The sequence below is a fragment of the Myotis brandtii genome, unplaced genomic scaffold (genome assembly GCF_000412655.1).
Source record: "Myotis brandtii unplaced genomic scaffold, ASM41265v1 scaffold609, whole genome shotgun sequence".
In the NCBI taxonomy this organism is placed as follows: Eukaryota; Metazoa; Chordata; class Mammalia; order Chiroptera; family Vespertilionidae; genus Myotis; species Myotis brandtii.
In genome coordinates, this window is record NW_005370315.1 from 1,038,610 (window position 1) to 1,060,031 (window position 21,422).

A 21,422-nucleotide genomic window follows, 5' to 3' on the forward strand; every position below is an offset into this window, starting at 1 on the left:
TTTTTATTGAAATACCAAAAGTATTGGTTTTAAATCATTTGATTGTAGAGTGGTTAATACTCTGGCCTTAATTAAAATTGAGTACTTAGTGTCATTTATGTATCAAAAGTAAAGGAACTCTTATGTGTATTTATAAATGCTAATGTAGAGATAGATTTACACTTTCTGCATAACCAGTGTGACCTCAGTATGAGCTGGTTCAATTCATGAGAAAAATGCCTTCTATGGCATAACATATTTCTTAGTATAGAAAAGTCTTGGTTATATGAATCCTGGAAGTGATTTTTTCCCCCCACATTGCCTATTTTCCTTGATCTTTGAATACAAATTATGGTATTTTTAAAATGTATAATTACTACCAGCAAAAGGATAGAAATGGTATTTAAAGAACAGTCATGAACAGCAAAACAGCAACAACCATTTGACAAGGATTTCTAACATTTGCCCTAGGGCAGGGGTGGGCAACTCCTGGCACGCGTGCCAAACATGGCACGCCAGTAACTTTTGCTGGCACGCGAAACCCTCTCTTATAATCTTCCATTTACAATTTTTTTCTTAATATCGACTTTTTTATGTTTCAGATAAATTCAGTGTAGGTGCATCTTAGATAAATAAATAATTTTACATAACAAGTTATCTTAAAGACCATAGACATGGATTGACGAGAGAGGGGAAGAGCAATTTCTATGCCTCTGCCTTAACTCTCCCTGCCTTCCTAGATTTGACCAGTGTTTTGGTTTCATCTACATACGCTTGTGAATCTTTGTTCTCAGTGATGAATTTTGTTAAGTCTCGTAATAGGAGTAGCCTGACGGATGAAAGTAGTAGCTCGTGCATATCTCTGAAGGTCACGAAATATAAACCTGATGTAAAATCTCTGTCATCAGTGATGCAGCAGCAAAAGTCCCACTGATAATATCAAACGGAGTCATAAAGTTTTCTGTCGGACTATCAGTGTACATGTATACATTAAAAAATAAATGTATTTTTCATCATCATATACTGTGTTTTTGTCGCTTGAATGAATTTTATTATTTCTTCAAGGTTCTTCACATATGTACACCTTAAGAGATATCAAGTAGGCGTAACATGTTCTCAAAAAATTAGGGTTGGCACGCAGAAGAATTTTGAGTCAGAGATTTTGCTGGTTTTGGCACGAACTCACAAAAAGGTTTCCCACCCCTGCCCTAGGGTGTTGAGATTAACCCAATTTGTAAAAAAGCCTTTCCTTGTTTAGAAATTAATGAGATCAGTTAAGTTATACCAACCTAATTTTAGAAAGATAAATTATGAATGTTGGAATGAAAACAAAGCAGAAGAATTAGCCAACATTGGCAACATTATAGAAATTAATTTAAATTTGCATCAAGCCAGAAACTTATTGTTTGTGAATGATGAGGCTTCTGTATACTTTTGTACAACTGTAATGAGAAAGAATTATACTTACTTGATTAAGGACTGGCTTTGCTAATTGTGAAACTAGGATAAAAAAAGTCTTTTTACTGTAAGTTTCAGATATCTGTATTCATATCTGCCTATATCCCTTGCACAATACTCTAACTTTTTAAAAGAAAGTCTTTTGTCCATTGCTGTAGTCAGTTGAAAGTGATCCAAACTGAGTGTAGCTGTAACTTATACAATTGTAGCAAAATATAATGATGCCTTAGTATATCATTATTAAAAAAAAAACACCACATCACCGAGTGTGTATTTGTTTCTTATTGCTGCTATAACAAATTACCACAGTTTTAATGCCTTAAAATAACACATATGTATTATCTTATACTTCTAGAGGTCAAAACTTTAAAATCAAGGTGTGGCAGAGCTGTGTTCCTTCTGGAAGTTGTAGGGGAGTGCAATAGACAGAATGTTTGTGTCCTCCCCAGATTTATATGTGAAACTCTGATCCCAAAGGTGATGGTATTAGTTAATGGGGACTTTGGGAGGTGATCAGGTTATGAAGGTGGAGCCCTCATGAGTGGGATTAGTGCCCTTATAAAAGAGACCAGAGAGCTCCCTCTCCCCTTCACCATGTGAGGACAGGTCTCCACCAGATGTCAAACCTACCAGGACCTTGATCTTGGACTTTCCAACCTCCAGAACTGTGAGGAGTAGATGTTTATTGTTTAAACCACCTAGTCTATGGTGTCTTTGTTTTAGCAGCCTGAACTGACCACACAGGTAAAGTCAGTTGATAATCATTTCCTTACCTTTTCCAACTTCTAGCAACAGCCTGCACTCCTTGGCTCCTGGCCTTTCGCCAGCAATCCTGCCATTCCATCCTTAGCACCAGTTATCGTCTTTCTTTCTCTGACTTTCTTACTTCTCTTTTCCATTTGTAAATATTTTTGTGAATACGTTAGGCCCACTCAGATAATCCAGAATCTTTCTATCTCAAGAGCCTTAATTTTATCACATCTGCAAATGTCCTTCTGCCATGTAGATCTTTATTGTTAAATCTCAATTATTGGGGATGCGCTTTAATTGTTTAAATATAGATGTGAGACATGGAGCTGACTGGACTCAAATCCAGTAGAGGTTGTGGAACATGATTTTTTTTTAAGTTACTGATTAGTAATTGCTCTGGGGTTATCACTACAGCATCAAGATGAAAACTTTTTTAGTTTTATGTCTCAGTAGATCACCTTGCCTCTCACTCTACTCTTCTTATTGAGGCTATCATGAACTTTCTTTAAGAAAAAAAAATGGTTTTTTTTGTTTGTTTGTTTGTTTTTATTTGAGAGAGATAGAAACATCAACATCGATGGGCTGCCTCCAGGGATGGAGCCCGCAACCTGGGCATGTGCCCCAACAGGGAACCGAACTGGCAGCCTCCTGGTGCATGGGTTGAAGTTCAACCACTAAGCCACACCAGCCAGGCCTATCATGAACTTTTGTTACCTTAAAACATCCTGGTTTCCTATCCATGCTCCCATCCTGTTTTTCATGAAGAGCTGAACCCCATCTTTTCAAAAACTAACTTCTCCATTTGTAGTCTGAAACTTGGGACTGCTCTTCTCTTGGATCTGCATTTACAAATATTTGTAAGTCTTCTCTTTCAAACAAACAGACAGACAGACAGACAGATAAATCTTTCTTCCTATCTTTTCCCTGAAGCTACTCTTTCATCTAGTGAAGGCTTAATTTCTTTTTTAATTTCTGCCTCCCTTTAAATAGGCATTCTCTCAGGGTCTGTCTTTAGTCCACTTTTTCTCTTTTCTTGCTCTTTTCCTGGGAAATCTTACTTATTCCCATGACTTCATCTATCACTGAGCCCTGATCTCTTTCCTGAAGGTCAGCTGCTCTGTTCCACCTACCCGTACGTACCACTCAATATAGTCAAAGATAAACCTATTTTTTTCATCATGTTCTACTCCATCCTCTTATCCTTAAAAGATCAACAGCGAACAAATTAAATACACTCTGTCTTTCCCATGTTGATTGATTTGATTACCATTTTCCTAGTCACCTAGTTAGAGAGAAATAGTTGTGAGGCTAGAAAACATCCAGAGTTATTGCAGTCTGAGTCAGGATTGCAAAAAAGTTTCAAGTATGTAAGTTTCCTTGCCCTCAAACGCCGTAGCCTGTTTTTAATGTACCTGACCAATCTAATGTGTTTTCCTGATTACATGCAGGTCTGCAGTTAAGGCGTTGCGTCCCGGAGGGTTACTTGTGTACTCTACATGCACACTTTCCAAAGCAGAAAATCAGGATGTGATCAGTGAAATTTTAAATTCCTGCAGTAATGTCATGCCTGTGAACATAGAGGAAATGGCAAGGACTTGCTCCCAAGACTTCGCATTTGCGCCCACTGGCCAGGAGTGTGGACTTTTGGTGATTCCAGAAAAGGGCAAAGCGTGGGGCCCGATGTACGTAGCCAAACTGAAGAAATCATGGACTGTGTGAACTTGGTGATGTGCACTTTGGAAACTATGTCCGTGTGCTATTGTATTTATTTTCCTGGGCTTTCTACATGTGAGCATTTAAATAATTATGGAGTCGGTTTCCCTGGATCTGTTTTGGAATCCAGGATGCTAGTTTTGGATGCTAGTTAATACTCTAGCATCTCAGAGTTTAGGCTTGAGAATTTTACAGGTGTATATTTTTCCTAGAAATACATCTACAGCAGTGATTTAAGGTGGTGCAGATGGTGTTTGTTCTATATAATAAAATTGCTGTCTTTTACTTGGCATTTTATAGTTAAATTAATCTACATGGTTTTGTGCATAGGATGTTTGGAAGTACATCCTATCCATGAGGTTGGTACTTTGAACCTTTAAAAATGCACATTTGTTGGCACTCTTAGGATTTGTCTCCTTATCAAATATACAGATTCTTTGAGAGTTTTCCTCCCCCTTTTTCTTAAGAACTGATTGGTATTCTGAGACTAACTTCTTAAGCAGCTGTATTTCTAGTTCTAGCAAAATATGTTTCCTACTTGCTAAGTTGTTTTTTGTTAAGGACTGTCTTCTGTTTACTGCAAAGGTCAGTGACTCTACTGACATCAGCTTTATTTCTGCATGTTTTTTGTATTCACAAATACAAATTGAAAGGGGGAATTATGTTGAAAGGCCATTAGAAGAGCAGATTCACATGCACATGTTTGACTTTCGACATTCAGCTAGTAGAATAATGGAGTCTATCCGGCAGACTATAAAGCAAGTGCTTGAAACAAAACCAGAATGATTAATAACTGCAATAACTGGAACTATATTTGGAGAGTTTTGTTACATAATTGCAGTTATAATGAGCACCACAGAATCTGATTATCTTACAGTTGCAATCTGGAGGGGCTTTTTATTTCACTGTGTTATGAAATGTTATGTGAGAGTATGATGTCACATGTTAATGCACAAGAGGGAGATGCCTAATGAGAGTGGATTATATTATTACCAAAACCCAATACATTTACTAAGTGGCTCTTCCTGTTTACATATATCTTGGGAATGTTGTACACATTTCTGTATATGTACTTAGAGTTTTAGTTTCAGGGTGGATCATGTGTTTTCTCTAGAAATTGCTTCACTTAGAGTCCAAACATATTTTTTCAACTGTTAAGAAAAAGTGTGCACACTTCAAAAGATTATATCATTTTGGAAATAAGCATTAAAAAAAAAACCTCTGACTATCCTGTATAATAAAAGCCTAATATGCAAATTCCATTTTGGAAATAAGCATTAAAAAAAAAACCAACTCTGACTATCCTATATAATAAAAGCCTAATATGCAAATTGTCCCCCTGACCAAGAGTTAGACCGGAGTTGAACCCAGAGTTCAACCAGGGGGCAGGGCTGGCCAGCCAATTGTGGGAAGGCCCTGGCTGGTAGCAGTAGCAGGCAGCTAGGGGCAGGAGAAGGGAGGTCCCGGCCAGCTGCCAGAAGCTGCTAGGGACCCTACTCATGCACGAATTTCATGCACTGGGCCTCTAGTATAAATATAAAATTCTGCTGAAGTTGAAGCTTTTTGAATTGTTTATTCTATTCTGTGCACGTAAATAGACTATTTACCTATTAACTTTTTTTGTTTTGCAAGCATATATAACTGGGTTACTGTAACTGGGAAGTCTGAGGAAAAATGTTTATTCTATACCTTCATTCCATTAACCTTTTTATTTTTTCAGAATGCTTCATGAATTTGCATGTCATCCTTGCACAGGGGCCATGCTAATCTTCTCTGTATCATTCCAATTTTAGTATATGTGCTGCTGAAGCCAGCATAACCATTTTTTTCTTTATATCTAATCAATATATTTAAAGAAAAGCTGGATCTCTTAGACTCAATCAGATATACTGGGATAATAAAGAAGATTAACGATAATGGAAAAAGATATTTGTTTGTATGTGTGTGCTCATTAATTTTTTTCAATATGAAATCCTGCCTTTAGATACTGTAGGTTTAAGAAGTGTATTCATTCTGAGTAGGTTAATCACAAAGTAAATTTTCACAGTGCACTTCATTGAATGTCATTATTTCCCCAACACAATGCCATGAAGCCTATTCTGAGTACTCAGTGTGCCATTGGATTAGACCTTCCTATGATTACTTTAAAAATGCAACTATATATGTGTATATAAATATCTCACTTTATTATTAACAATCATTATAATGAAACAGCTGACATTTATCTATTGACCATTAAATATTTGATTAAGTTATATATACATATAACTTAAAAAAAAGATAGATAGCTTTTTTGATCTTTTAAACAGTTTCAGAGTGAGTATTGTAACTACCTTTTGTAGATGAGAAAACCAAGCTCAGTACTATTCTTGGGTCCAAGATTAAAACTAGCTCCAAAGGCCAGGCCCTTGTCCCTCTCTGCACTATGCTGTCTCTCAGGATATCCTATATAATAAAAGGCCAGGGACCATAAGCGGAACGACCGGAACGACCGCTCGACCAGTCGCCATGAGGTGCATTGACCACCTCTCAGTCCCTCTCCTCCCCCACCTCCTCCATCCTCCACCTCTGCCTGCAGGCAAACAAGGAACCATGGGGAAGTGGGTGGGTGGCAGCGGGGTGGGACTGGGGACTGGCTAGAGGGCGGAACAGCTGACCACCCCCCCTTCCTGCCTGCAGGCTCCAATGGATCAGTGATGGTGAACGGGGGAACCGGGGTGGGTGGTGGGAGGACCAGACTGGCTGTCAGGCAGTTGGAATCCCCAGCTCATCCCCAGCTGCTCGGGGGCTCAGGCCAATCGGGCACTGGCGACTTCACCTCCATGCGTGTGCGCCGGCCGGCTGCTGATGGAATGCGCTGCCTGCTCTGGGCCGCTCACGCGGGCGCTGCTGCTGCTGCTGCCTCTGCTACTACCACTGCTGCTGGGGCTTGCAGCGCTGACAGAAACTGCGGGGCACACCTGCGACCTACCCGCCCCCCGGGGAGGAGGCAGCATTCGGCTTGGGGACTGGCGAACGGGCAGAAGATGGCCCTGATCGCAGGCTAGGCCTAGGGACCCTACCCACACGATTTTGTGCGCAGGGCCTCTAGTAGGTTATAAGAACCCTCAGGGTCATCCACTGGCTTTATCCTTATTCTCCATTGCTCAGTTTTCTAAAGCAATTCCCTATCCACAGGGCATCTAGGGTTAGTCAATATTTGGGGTTTTTTTTACCCCAAATATTTTAGGGTGTGTTCTAAAGAAGTACTTCTTGTGATTGTCATACCCAGAAATATCCCAAGGACATACTCTGTGCCTTCCTTTTCTTTGCAGATGCTGAACTGAAGAATAGAAATTTGGAGCAGCCTTGCAATGTCAATTGTAAAGCAAGGAGTAATTGATATTACTTTCTGTGGCATTGAGTTACTTTCAAAATAGCTTTATAAAAATTTAGGTTGCTTACCAACACATTAACTTCTCTCTGCCATCAGCACACTGAACAGCCACTAGTTTCAGAAATAGACTATGAATAAATGTAATGCATTTAAATGGTGTGTACTGAATTTTTAAAGCATCAGATACTATCTGTGGTTTGGAATCAAGGCAGTCTGCAGTCCTTTTATCCAATTATATATATCCATCTAGCCTTATGCTCAAGATTGCATGTTATCCCCTTAGCAGTATTGTGAAAAATATCCTTTTATACAGGGTGAGTAGGCATAAAATAATAGAGACCAGACCACTGGCTATGCAACTAAATAAAATTGTTGCACATCTAATAGGCCCTTATCCAACTAGGCTGTATCTTGGGAGATAAGCATCAGATAATCTGCATAGGCTAATGTAACTCATCTGGAATACAAAGAAAAAATTGGAACCACTAGCAACACTTTTATTAGATACCTGGAAGTCCTTTGATGCAATTGAATGGGCTACTTGTATTATGTGCTAGGTAAATTTGACTTTGGGGACAAGTATAACAGCACATTTTACTTTCAACCCATTTATATGGTTCAAATAAATGGTTTATAGTCTCTCTTTCCTTGCCTTATTGCTGCATTGTGGAGGGAAGAAAGGATGGTGCCCATGACTGATGGAACTCTTCAGGCTGACATTGAGCTATAATATCACCCAGGTCCCATGGGTATCTGAAGGGTATTCAGATGAAAGTTCATAAGTTAACTAATATCTGCTGATAATCTACTTTTTGTTCCAAAAGCCCTAACAACATCTGTCCTGAAAACATTAAAAGTAATATCATAATTTGAAGTGGCTTTAGGCTGCAAAGTCATTGGGTGTGAATCAGAAATACTGTAATTTGAAGTGGCTTCAGGCTGCAAAGTCATTGGGTGTGAATCAGAAATACTGTTTTTACAAGTGGATGTTTTCATATTTTTCTACCTAGTAGAGGAATTGCTAGATCATATGGTAGTTATATTTTTAATTTTTAAAGGAACTTTCATACTGTTTTCCATAGTGGCTGTATCAATTTACATTTTTATACCTGAAATTTATATGTTATTAACCAGTTACTTCAATAAATTATTTTTTTTTCTAAAATATATTTTATTGATTTTTTTACAGAGAATGTTACTTCAATAAATTAAAAAAAGTAATACTATCTTGATAGAATAGTTTCTATTCATATTATTGTATGACATTTAAAATAAAAAAAAGAATTAATTTGGGATTCTCACTAGGAAATACTTAAACAATAGAGTAAAAAAAAAAATGTAAAATTGACCTGTAATTCAGTAGTAAGGTTTTTAAGAAATAGGTTTCATTAAATCTAGGGAGGAAGAAAGCCTAGAGTGTATACTTCTTTATTTATTTATTTTTTAAAACCTTTATTGTTGAAAGTATTACCATATGCCTTCTGTTTCCTCCATGTACCCGTTCTAGCCCACCTCCGCCCCCCGCACCAGATCTTCACCATCCCATTGTCTGTGTCCATGCTTTATGCATATAAGTTCACTGGCTGATTTCCCCCCACCTACCCACTCACACCTCGTCACCCTCCCTCCTCCCCCTACCTTTCCTCTGAGACTAGAGTATATACCTCCTTAAAATTTAATTAGCTCAATCAAATATTAATTCCATACCTTTCTGTAACTTTTCATAAATGAAGTAATTTCCTCAATCATGTGAGACCATACAGTCATGTTGAAATTGTGCGAAAGCATATGCTACCTTAGGAAAAGGACTATTTTCCTCACTGGAAGCTATTTGATGGAATACGTCATGACTCAATTAAGCTTGCTATGGCTTGTCAAAAGGAATTTTCTGCTGTATATTGCTGTGGAAGAGCCCATTATTCACAAATAACCATTCAACCTAGCAGATTCAACAAAGACTAAAAATGTATAGCCTATTGAAAAATAAGAAACAGGACTATAGCACACAGCTATTCCCTAGTTCTTAAAAATAAGTAGGAGTAAAAGTACACATATTAACAAGAATGAATAAATTTAAGAGGGATTAGCATTGGTGACAGGAGAAAAGAGGGACTGGGCTTATTACAGTTTATAATTAAGTTATAGAGAGATTCCTTATTTACTCACCTAAACAAGATGTTAACAACTTTCCAAAATGGTAAACCTTTCTCCCCTTCTTATTTCACAGCAGTACACTGGCTTGAGGGGTAGAAGAATTGAGAGGACCGAAGAATTTGTGCTCACTCATGATTTGTTAGTGGGAAGGATTACTGTCTGTTTGTAGCTCAGAGCTGGCAACTCTTAAGAAAAGGAAAGTTGGGGATGTGGTAGTGGCAAGTAGCATGATGCTACTGGAAATTGTTTTGGGTGATGTGTGATATTTTTAGCCATGAATAGCCAACATAACAAGCTATACCACATTTCCACATTGATAGACATCCGTCTTGACTTAATCATAAAAAAATTATGTGTAAGTCTTAAATTATAACAAGTGTGTTTAATAAATTCAACAGAATACACAAACTACCTATGCTCTTTAATAAAAATATTTCTTTTTTCATATATTCTGGTACAGATAATCTCTGTTACATTTTCCTTATGAAGCTATAGCTATGCCCCTAGATGCATTATTTTTAGCTATTTAGTTAACCTGACCACATAGAGTTAACTCAGCAGGCTTCTTTTCCATCCCACAGTATTGAGTTGGCTGAAGCAATTTGATAGTTTCAGAAGAGGTGTTTTTTTTTTAACCAAGAGAGTGGTTCTGAAGAGGTTTAAGTGGGATCTGGAATATCACTCTGGGGTAGGGTCTGGAATGAGTCAGTCAAACATGCTTCAGAAGTGAAGGACACTATGATAGGCCTGGAGGGTTTAGTATACACAGGAAGCACATTACAACTCCCAACAAGGTTTATGTGTTCATCTAAACTGGTCACACACTCTATATTCACTGAGGATGTCAGTGTCTAGCAGCTAGCTCATATCTTCTCCATTGCAACTCCTGCCACAGGCTGAATTGAACATCTCTATGAAAAACTTGTCCAATATCCTGCCTTCCTGATTCCTCCTCAGTGGCTCTTGTCTCCATTGTCTTCAGCAACTCACACTCCTAGGTATTCCTTAGAACTTGGCATTGTCTGGAGCCACACTTTCAATTGACCTTCCTACATGTTGGAAATTTTTTTATCTGCCCTGTCCAGTATCGTAGCCATTGCAAGTCTATTGAACACTTGAAATGCCGCCAGTACGATAGAGGAAAATAATTGTAATTTTAATTATTTTTAATGTAAATAGCCATATGTCGCTAGTGACCTCCATACTGGATAGCACAGATCTAGAATTTCTCCACTTAGGAAAATTTAATCTCAGTACCTTCTGTTCTTCCATCTCTCTTATTCTCATTAAAAACTGCAATCCAATTTTCTTGACACCTGTTGTTTTTAAACCTTCATTCCCTAAGACTATAGTTTCCTCCCCTGGTCTCCTTCCCTTATTGATTCTGGATGCTATGGTTGATTCCCTAAACTATTTTCTCATAGTACTTTCATCTCCTTCATGCTCTTATACTCCACTGCATCTGATATTTAAACTTTCATCTCTAGATCGGTCCAATAGTTCATGTTTCTAGTGACATATCTAGATAGTTGAGCATTGTTTAGAAAAGAAAATCATAGAGCAGTACGGATTGATGGCGCTGAAAATTTACACACCTGTGCAGATTGATTTCACTACAAATTCATGTTCACTGCTCAGTAACTTTGGCTCTTCTTTGGCCAGCTTCCTTTTCCATTCTCAGTGGATTGTCCAAACTTCCACTATTCTCTGTAATTCTCTTATATAAACACTCTCCTCTTTTCTCTCAGAAGATACCCCTGCCTCCTAGTTTCTTCTGAAAATTGCGGTCATCAGAGTGAGTGTCCGTAATCATTCCTGTTGCATACACCTTATATTTGGAAGCACCACCATCTATCTGACCCCACAAGTTAGAAAACAGGAAGTTGTGTGTAGTTTTTATGTATCTCTTTCTCTCACTTCTAAATAATAACCAAATCTTACCTTTTATATTGTTCTCTTATTGTTTACTACTATTGGCATTGCTTTAGTTAAGACCATCTGGCCTATTAAATTTTCTTTCCAATTCATCTTCCCACCTGCTACCTCACACCTCACAGTCCACACTGCCTGTTGCTGCAGAAGGGCTCATCCCACAACAAAATCCTAATATGTCATTACCTGCTCAGAATTCTTTAATGGTTCCCTGTTGCGTACAGGATGAAATCTGAACCCTTAGAACCCTTAGCATTTCATATTAGGTCATCTAACTTTGAGATTTGTATCTCTCTTGCACACTCTTATTCTCTTACACACACACACACACACACACACACACACACACCTGCATCCTCTTTAACTTAATAAACCAGTAATGAAGCCCTGCTGAGATCAGGTTCCAGACAGAATCTGGGACAGATTGAGTTGTGTGGCTCTAGGACAGGGGAAATATTTCCCTTGCACACCTGACCAGTACAAAACCCTCCCTTCATCTGGCCAAATCTTGGTCTGTTTGGGCCTTATAAACTCTGATAGTTTCACCCTGATGAATCCTTGAGATACCCACCCCACCAAAAAGGTGTACAAACAACCAGAAGGTGGCCTGGGGTATTTGCTGAGTGGCCTCAGACCCAGCACTGGCACTGAATTTGAACCTATATCAATCTAGTGAACACCACTGGCCTCCCCTGGTGACACACTGAAAACCTACTTCATTCAACTTGAGAACTGCCAGAGGCCCTTTCAGTGACTGAGCCTAATAAGCATCTGGCAGGCAGAGGCCATGTTGGGGTGTCTTGGGGCTTTTTCTGACCATCCCCTGGGCCTGGTGCTGGTAAAAGCTGGCCTTGGTATGCAATTTGGTCCTTCCCTCACACATCCAGGTCCAGGAGAGGCTGCCACAAACTGTGGATGGTTTTGTAGCTCCAAACAGGTTGGGTCTGACATTGCCCTACAGCAGAGTCTTTACCAAGAGGCACCAAAACCAACATGCCCAGGAGCCAGCTTCAGACAACATCAGAGTAGGATCCAATTACCTTCACAAGCAGCGTATCTAAAGGAAGATCTTAACAGGCACAAAACCCCGCTGAGGCAAATTTCCGCTTAGTGTGGTCAGCACCTATGGAATAGCTCGTACATTGTGGTCAGGGTTGAGCCTTACAGTTAGCCAGCCTGAGAGTCGACCCCACACATGAACATGCCAAGAGCAATCAAGACTCACTTGCAACAGGAGAGCCCACATAACCCACACAAGGGACATTCCTGATGCACCCAGCTGAGGTAATCAAAGAGAATGCATCACTGCTTCCCATAGGACACCTGCAACCAAGGCCACCCTACAAAGACTGGGAGTCATAGCAGATATAATTAATACATAGAAACACACACAAAGAGGCAACCAAAATGGGGAGACAGAGGGAAATGCCCCAATGAAAGAATAGGAGAAATCTCCAGAAAAAGAGCTAAATGAAACGGAGGCAAACAATTTATCAGATAAAGAGTTTTAAAAAATGGTTATAAGGATGTTCAAGGAACTTAGTGAGAACTACAACAGCATGAAAAGGACATAGAAACCATGAAAAAGAACCGTCAGAAACAGAGAATACAATATCTGAAATGAAGAATAAACTAGAAGGAATAAACAGTAGGTTGGATGAAACAAAGGATTGAATCAGTGATTAGGAAGACAAGGTAGCAGAAAACACCCAATCAGAGCAGTGGAAAGAAAAATGTATTTTAAAAAAATGAGGCCAGGGCTGATGTGGCTCGGTTGGAGCATTCTCCCATACACTAAAAGGTTTTATTTCCAGTCAAGGCACATATCTAAGTTGTGGGTTTGATCCCCAGTTGGGGTGCATATGAGAGGTAACCAATCTCTCTCTCTCTATCTATCTCTATCTCTCTCTACCTATCTATCTATCTATCTATCTCTCCCTTACCCTCTTTCTCTCTCTAAAAAAAAAGGTAGTTTAAGGGACCTTTGGGAAAACATGAAGAAAACATCTACATCATAGGGTTACCATAAGGAGAAGAGGGAGAAAAAGAGATTGAGAACCTATTTGAAGAAATAATGACTGAAAATTTCTGTAACCTGGTGGAAGGAAAAAGAAACACAAGTCCAAGAAGTACAGAGTCCCAAACAAGAGGAACCCAAAGAGGCCCACACCAAGATACATCATAATTAAAATGACAAAGATTAAAGAGAAAGAGAATCTAAAAAGCAGCAAGAGAAAGACAGTTAATTACCTACAAGGGAGCTTCCATAAGACCATCAGCTGATTTCTCAACAGAAACATTTCAGGCCAGAAGGGATTGACATGAAATATTTTAAGTGATGAAAAGCAAGGACCTACAACCAAGACTACTTTATCCAGCAAGGCTATCATTTAAATTTGAAGGAAAAATAAAGAGCTTCTCAGACAAGAAAAAGATAAAGGAATTTGTTACCACCAACCAACCCAGTACTACAAGAAAATGTTAAAGGATCTTTTAGAAGCAAGAAGAAGGAGGAGGAGGAGGTGCAGGAGAAGGAGGAAAAGGAAGGGAACATAGTTAAAAGTAAAATGGCAATGAATACCTACCTATCAATTATCACATTAAATGTAAATAGCTTCAATGTTCCAGTCAAAAGACATAAGGTAGCTGAATGAATAAGAAAACAAGACCCACATATATACTATCTGCAAGAGACCCACCTCAGAACAAAAGATACACACAGACTAAAAAGTAAATGGATGGAAAAAGGTATTTCATGCAAATGGAGAGGAAATGGAAAGGGGGGGGAAAAAGCTGGGGTCGTATTACATATATCTGACAAAATAGACTTTAAAAGAAAAGCTATGGTAAGAGAAAAAGAAGGACACTACATAATGATAAAGGGAGCAATCCAGTAAGAAGATATAACCCTTGTAAACACTTATGTACCCAATATAGGAGCACCAACATATGTAAAGCAAATCTTGATGGTCATAAAAGGAGAGATTGACAGTAATACAGTGACACTAGGCGATTTTCACACTCCATTGACATCAATGGATAGATCTTCCAGACAGAAATCAACAAGGAAACAGCAGCTTTAAATGGCACACTAGGTCAGATGGATTTCATTGAAATCTTCAAAGTATCTCGCCTCAAAGCAGCAGAATATGCATTCTTTTCACGTGCACATAGAACATTCTCAAAGATAGACCATATGTTAGGATATTAAACAAGTCTCAGTAAATTTAAAAAGATTGAAATTATATCAGGTATCTTCTCTGACCATAATGGTATGAAAATAGAAATCAACCACAAGAAAAAAACAAAATATACAAAGACATGGAGGCTAAATAACATGTTACTAAACAATTAATGGATTAACAATGAGATTAAGGAAGAAATTAAAAGATACCTTGAAACAAATGAAAATGAGAACCGAGTTCAAAATCTATGGTACACAGCAAAAGCAGTCCTAAGAGGGAAATTCTTAGTGTTATTAGGCCTATCTCAAGAAACAAGAAAAATCTCAAATAAATAATCTAATTTTATACTTAAAAGAACTAGAAAACAAAACAACAAATCCCAAAGCGAGTAGAAGAAAGAAAATACTAAAGACCAGAGCATAAATAAATGAAATAGAGTCTTAAAAAATCAATAAAAAAGATTAATGAAACCAAGAGCTTGTTCTTTGAAAAGATAAACAAGATTGAACAACCTTCAGCTGAGTTATCAGAGAAAGGAAGGGGTGGGGGAGGAAAAGAGAGAGAGAACCCAAATAAATAAAATCAGAGATGAAAAAGGAGAAGTAACAACTGACACCAAAGTTATATGAGAACTTTAAGAAAGTATTATGAACAACTATGCCAACAAATTGGACAATCTGAAAGAAATGGATACATTTCTAGAAACATACAATCTTCCAAAGCTGATCAGGATAATCATAAAATCTGAAAGGACAGATCACAAGTAGTGAAATTGAAGCAGTAATAAAAAAAACTCCAACAAACAAAAAGTCATGTACCAGATGGCTTCACAGGTGAATTTTACCAAACATTCAAAGAAGAGCTAATACCTATCATTCTCAAACTATTTTAAAAATTTTAAGAGGAGGGAAGACTCCCAAACTCATTCCATGAGGCCAACATTATCCTAATTTCAAAACCAGGTAAAGACACTATAAAGAAGGAAAATTATTGGCCAATATCCCTGATGAACATAGATCTTAAAATCCTCAACAAAATATTAGCAAACCTGATTCAGCAATACATTAAAAAGATCAGACACATACTCAAGTGGAATTTATACTTGGGATGCAAGGTTGGTACAATATCCTCAAGCCAATAAACACGATACACCACATAAACAAATACAATATATAAATCCATGATCATATCTATAGGTGTGGAAAAAGCATTTGATAAAATCCAGCACCCATTTATGATGAAAACTCTCAGCAAAGTAGGAACAAAGGAAGCATACCTCAACATAATAAAGGCCATTTATGACAAACCTGCAGGCAAGATCATACTCAAGTGATTAAAACCACTTCCCTTAACGTTGGGAACAAGACAGGGTGTCCACTTTCACTACTCTTATTCAACATAGTACTAGAAATTCTAGCCACAGCATTCAGACAACAAGAAGGTATAAAAGGTATTCTAGTTGGAAAAAAAATGAAGAAAACTGTCATTTTTTGCAGATGACATGATACTATACTAGTATAAAGAGAACCCTATGGATTCCACTAAAAAATCTACTACAACTGATAAATGAATTCAGTAAAGTAGTAGGATGCAAAATAAATATTCAGAAATCAGTTTTATTATTATACACCAATACTCAACTATCAGAAAGGGAAACTAAGTAAACAATACCCTTTACAATTGCATCAAAATATTTTTAAAAACTAGGAATAAATGTAATCAAAGATGTAAGAGACCTGTACTTGGAAAATTATAAGACACCGAAGAAAGCAACTGAAGAAGATACAAATAAGTAGAAGTCTATATCATATTCATGGATAGGAAGAATTAACATCATTAAAACGTTCATACTACTCCTTCCGGCGCGGGGAGCGTCAAGATCAGGGCTGCTGGGCTGCAGGCCGCCTGGGGCCCTCCCTCCGGTGCCAGTTCCCATCAGCCTGTCTCCTGTGTGAACTGAGCTTTCACGCCAGCATTTACACAGTATCAGTCAATCTTGAACTAGAGTGTCCTGAGCTTACTAACTGTCATGCTTTTAGAGAAGAGGCCACAGGCCCTGTGCACACAGCATTGAGTTTGGGTTTCCCTAGAGATGTCTGGCCTGCAGTAGCACGGTTTATGAGGTGACTGCTAGGATGGGTTTGTGTTTATTTTTTCTCCCAGGCTGAAGAAGAGCAAGCATGCCCAGTGCCCCAGGAGGAGGAGGAGGAGGTGAGGGTCCTGACACTTCCCCTGAAAGCACACCATGCCATGGAGAAGATGGAGGAGTTCGTGTATAAGGTCTGGGAGGGCTGCTGGAGGGTCATCCCGTACGATGTGCTCCCTGACTGGCTGAAAGACAACGATTACCTGCTCCACGGCCACCGGCCGCCCATGCCCTCCTTCCGGGCCTGTTTCAGGGGCATCTTCCGCATCCACACAGAGAACGGCAATATCTGGACCCATCTGCTTGGTTTTGTGCTGTTTCTGTTCCTGGGAATCTTGACCATGCTGAGACCAAACATGTACTTCATGGCGCCCCTGCAAGAGAAGGTGGTGTTCGGCATGTTCTTCCTGGGCGCAGTGCTCTGCCTCAGATTATCCTGGCTCTTTCACACCGTCTACTGTCACTCAGAGAAAGTCTCTCGGACTTTTTCCAAACCGGACTATTCAGGGATTGCCCTGCTGATTATGGGGAGCTTTGTCCCCTGGCTCTATTACTCCTTCTACTGCTCCCCACAGCCACGGCTCATCGACCTCTCCATCATCTGTGTCCTGGGCATTTCCGCCATCAGTGTGGCACAGTGGGATCGGTTTGCCACTCCTAAGCACCGGCAGACAAGAGAAGGGGTGTTCCTGGGCCTGGGCTTGAGCGGCGTTGTACCTACCATGCACTTTACCATCGCCGAGGGCTTTGTCAAGGCCACCACCGTGGGCCAGATGGGCTGGTTCTTCTTCATGGCTGTGATGTACATTACCGGGCTGGCCTCTATGCTGCTCGAATTCCTGAGCGCTTCTGTCCTGGGAAGTTTGACATATGGTCCCAGTCGCATCAGATTTTTCATGTCCTGGTGGTGGCAGCAGCCTTCGTCCACTTCTATGGGGTCTCCAACCTTCAGGAATTCCGCTACGGCTTGGAAGGCGGCTGTACCGATGACTCTCTTCTCTGAGTCTCCCACTCGAGGCTGGAGGGGAACTTCCCAAGTGCTTTCAAAAATAACTTCCTTGCTGAAGTGAAAGGAAGCGTCTGAGTTGTCTGTTTCTAGAAGAAACCTCTTAGAGAATTCAGTGCCAGCCAGGCTTCAGCCCACCTTCCCGCCTCAGGGCAGGGGGGATAAGCTTTCCATGTCCCTCCTCGGGGAGGGGTGATCCACTGGCGACGCCCCTCCTCAGCAAGGCAGCTCTGTCCCCTTGGCACAGAGCGCTCTGAAGCTCATGTTGAGATTTTATCCCTCCTCCAACCGTTTTGGGAAAAAATGATGGACTGGGACTCTTCAGAAATTCTATTTCTGCTGGAAGATGTCCCTCCCTTACCCCGTCCTTACTTTGTAACCTGGCTTGGAACAGGCCATCCATTTTGTAGCACACTTTTCAGAAACGATCGTAGCGCTTCCCGTCTCTGGGGCCTGGATCTGCTGACAGCAGGAAGAAGGCACCAACTTTGAGGCAGCAGCTAATCATGGAAGTGTGTCCAGACTTCAGATAACTTGAGTTTTAATTTTTTTTTCTTGGCAGAGTAATGTAAAATTAAAATGGGGAGAGATATTTAATATTTAATACTAAGCTTTAAAAAGAAATTTGCTATCATTGCTGTGTATCCTGATGCAAAGGCTATGATGATAATAAAAGGAAGTGCAGAAGACAATTAGCATTCAAATATTTAACACAAAGAGAAAGTCTCTCGGATTTTTTCCAAACTGGACTATTCAGGGATTGCCCTGCTGATTATGGGAGCTTTGTCCCCTGGCTCTATTACTCCTTCTACTGCTTATCAAGATACCAATGGCATAGAACTAGAACAAATATACCAAAAATTTGTATGGAACCACATAAGACACCAAATAGCTACACCAATCTTGAGAAAGACCAAAGTTGAAGGAATCATGCTACTTAATATCAAATTATACTGGTAGTACAAGGTCACAGTAATTAAAAGAGCATGGTATTGGCATAAACCTAGACATATAGATCAATGGAACAGAATAGACAGCCCAGAAATAAACCCATGCCTTTATGGTCAAATAATATTTGACAAAGGAGGCAAGACATACAATGGATAGTCTATTCAATAAATGGTGTTGGGAAAACTGGACAGATACATGCAAAAAAATGAAAATACACATATACAAAAATAAACTAAAATGGATTAAAAACTTAAATGTTAGACTTGACATCATAAAAATCTTAGAAGAAAACATAGGTAGTACAATCTTGGATATTTTTCATAGCAATATATCTTCTGATATATCTTTCTGGAAAGGACAACCAAAGAAAAAATAAACAAATGGGATTATATCAAACTAAAATGTTCTTGCACTACAAAGGAAACCATCAACAAAATAAGACAACCCACTGAATGGGAGAACATATTTGCCAATGATATATCTTAAAGGGGTTAATTTCCAAACTTTATAAAGAACTTCTACATCTCAACACCAAAAAAAACCCCATACAATAAAATTAAAATATGGGGGAAGGACCTGAATAGACAATTCTCCAAAGAGGACATTCAGGTGTCCAATAGACATATGAAAAGATGCTCAAGGTCACTAGTTATCAGAGAAATGAAAATTAAAAGTACAGTGAGATAACACTTGTTTGTTGATTTCTTGATGATAGCCTGTCAGAATGGCTATCATCAAGAAATTAACAGACAAGTGTTGTCGAGGATGTGGAGAAAAGGGAACCCTTATGCACTGTTGGTGGGAACATATTTTGGTGCAGCCACCATGGAAAGCAGTATGAAGTTACCTCAAAAAATTAAAGATGGCCCAGCCAGTGTGGCTCAGTGGTTGAGCATTGACCCAGGAACCAAGTGGTCACAGGTTTAATTCCCAGTCAGGGCACATGCCCGAGTTGAGGGCTCAATCCCCTGTGAGGGAGTGCAGCCAATTGATGTTTCTCTATCACTAATATTTCTATCTCTCTATCCCTCTCCCTTCCTCTCTCTTTAAAAAATCAACCAAAATATTTAAAAAATTAAAAATGGAACTTCCTTATGTCCGAGTGATTCCTAAACACTAATTAGAAAGAATATATTTACCCCTATGTTCATAGTAGTGTTATTTACAATAGTCAAGATTTCGAAGCAACCCAAGTGCCCATCAGTAGATGAGAAGATAAAAAAGCTGTGATCTATTTACACAATGGAGTACTACTTGGCCGAAAAAAGATGGAAATCTTACTATTTGCGACAGCATCGAGGGACCTGGAGAGTATTATACTAAGTGAAATTAGCCAGATAGAGAAAGGTAAGTACCATATGACTTCACTTATATGTGGAATCTAATGAACAAAATAAACTAACAAACAAAGTGGAGATAGACTCATAGATACAGACAATAGACTGAGAGCTGTAATAGGGGTGGGGTTTGGGGCTAGGTGAGAAGGGTTAATGGATTAAGCAAAGGAAAAAGAGAAAGACTCATGGACACTCTCAACAGTATGGTAATTACCAGATGGGGAGGGGTATGGGGAGAGGTAAAAATGGGAAAAGCTGGGGGTGGGTGGGGGTGGAATAGTAATGGAAAGAGATTTGACTTATGGTGGTGAACACACAATACAATATACAAATGATGTATTATAGAACTGTTTACCTGAAACCTAATTTCATGAATTAATGCCACCCCAATAAATTCAATAACAAAAAAAGAGAAATTAAAAAACAAACAGTGTCCCAAACTTATTCTTTGGGATACTGTAAGTAACGGGCCACATTTTTCACTCTATAATTAGCTAGAGTTCTACTAGAGAATCTGATGTTATTTTTTATCTAATTGTTCTAGAGAGTTAAAAGTATAGTCTTGTTGTTACTTATCCCTATATGAAAAAGGTATTCTGTACTGCTTAGTTTTTCCATAGAAATTTGAAATAAAAGTGAAACTATTTTCAAAAGCTTGTGCATTGGACTGAAAGTTGTAAATTAATAGAGAATCCACTATATTATGGGCATGCTTAGTCATGCATACAGTGTGGGAAAATTTCAAAATGAAATAGATTCAATAATAAGGTTGGAATGCCAATGGATAAATTCGTAATTGTCTTCTGGAGGATACTTCAGATCCACAAGGAATATCAAGGGCAGAACAGCAGACAAGAATGTCTTAAAATAGAAAAAGAAATTGTACTTCAGCACATCAAGGACAGTCAAAAATAGATTATTAAAGCAGACTTGCAGAAACTATAAAAAAAATCTTATTCTATATAAACTTATCAGTTACTCCAGAGTTTTTTTCTCTTTTGGAAATGTGAAAATTAATATGACTCAGAAATACTTGTACCTTCAACTTGATCTATGACATTAAATGAGTCTTGGACTTTCTAAACCTTGGTTGCCTAATTTTTTAAGTAAAAGGTAAGAAAATTGAGTATATTTTGAGGCATTACTCTATTTCAGGCATTGTTTTAAGTATTTATATACTTGTTATTTTATGTACTCCAATCTTTTTTTTTCTAAAAGTTCTCTAACTGTAACTGAGATGCAGGTAAAGGGCTAACTCTGTTTACAAAAGTCAAGAAGGAAAATAGACAGTAGTGGAGAACCAAAGCAGACCTAAGAGGAGTTGATAAATAGAAGAGTGAGTCTGAGTAGGCAATGGGGCTGATTAGGGAGAAGCAGACAGAAGGGCCTGGTTGGAGAGGACAGCTGCCCGATTTAGTTCATGTTCTTGGCAATT

The 21,422-nt window shown here is 38.9% G+C and overlaps 1 protein-coding gene and 1 pseudogene across 3 annotated transcripts in view; both read left to right on the forward strand.

Annotated features, from left to right (window-relative positions):
• NSUN3 (NOP2/Sun domain family, member 3) overlaps nucleotides 1-8,138 on the forward strand; it is a 67,323-nt gene extending 59,185 nt beyond the window's left edge. Inside the window, exons 7-8 of one of the 3 annotated variants that reach the window (XM_014550632.1) lie at nucleotides 3,636-3,869; nucleotides 7,215-8,138. In XM_014550632.1, the coding sequence (XP_014406118.1) occupies nucleotides 3,636-3,869; nucleotides 7,215-7,221 (241 nt within the window). In that variant the 3' untranslated portion in view covers nucleotides 7,222-8,138. Of the gene's footprint in view, nucleotides 1-3,635; nucleotides 4,186-7,214 lie in introns of those variants that run through there. The other 2 variants (XM_014550633.1, XM_014550631.1) reach the window with 2 other exon arrangements.
• An 8,539-nt stretch (nucleotides 8,139-16,677) lies between these two features.
• LOC102257155 lies at nucleotides 16,678-18,410 on the forward strand (annotated as a pseudogene).
• Nucleotides 18,411-21,422: the final 3,012 nt, after the last annotated feature.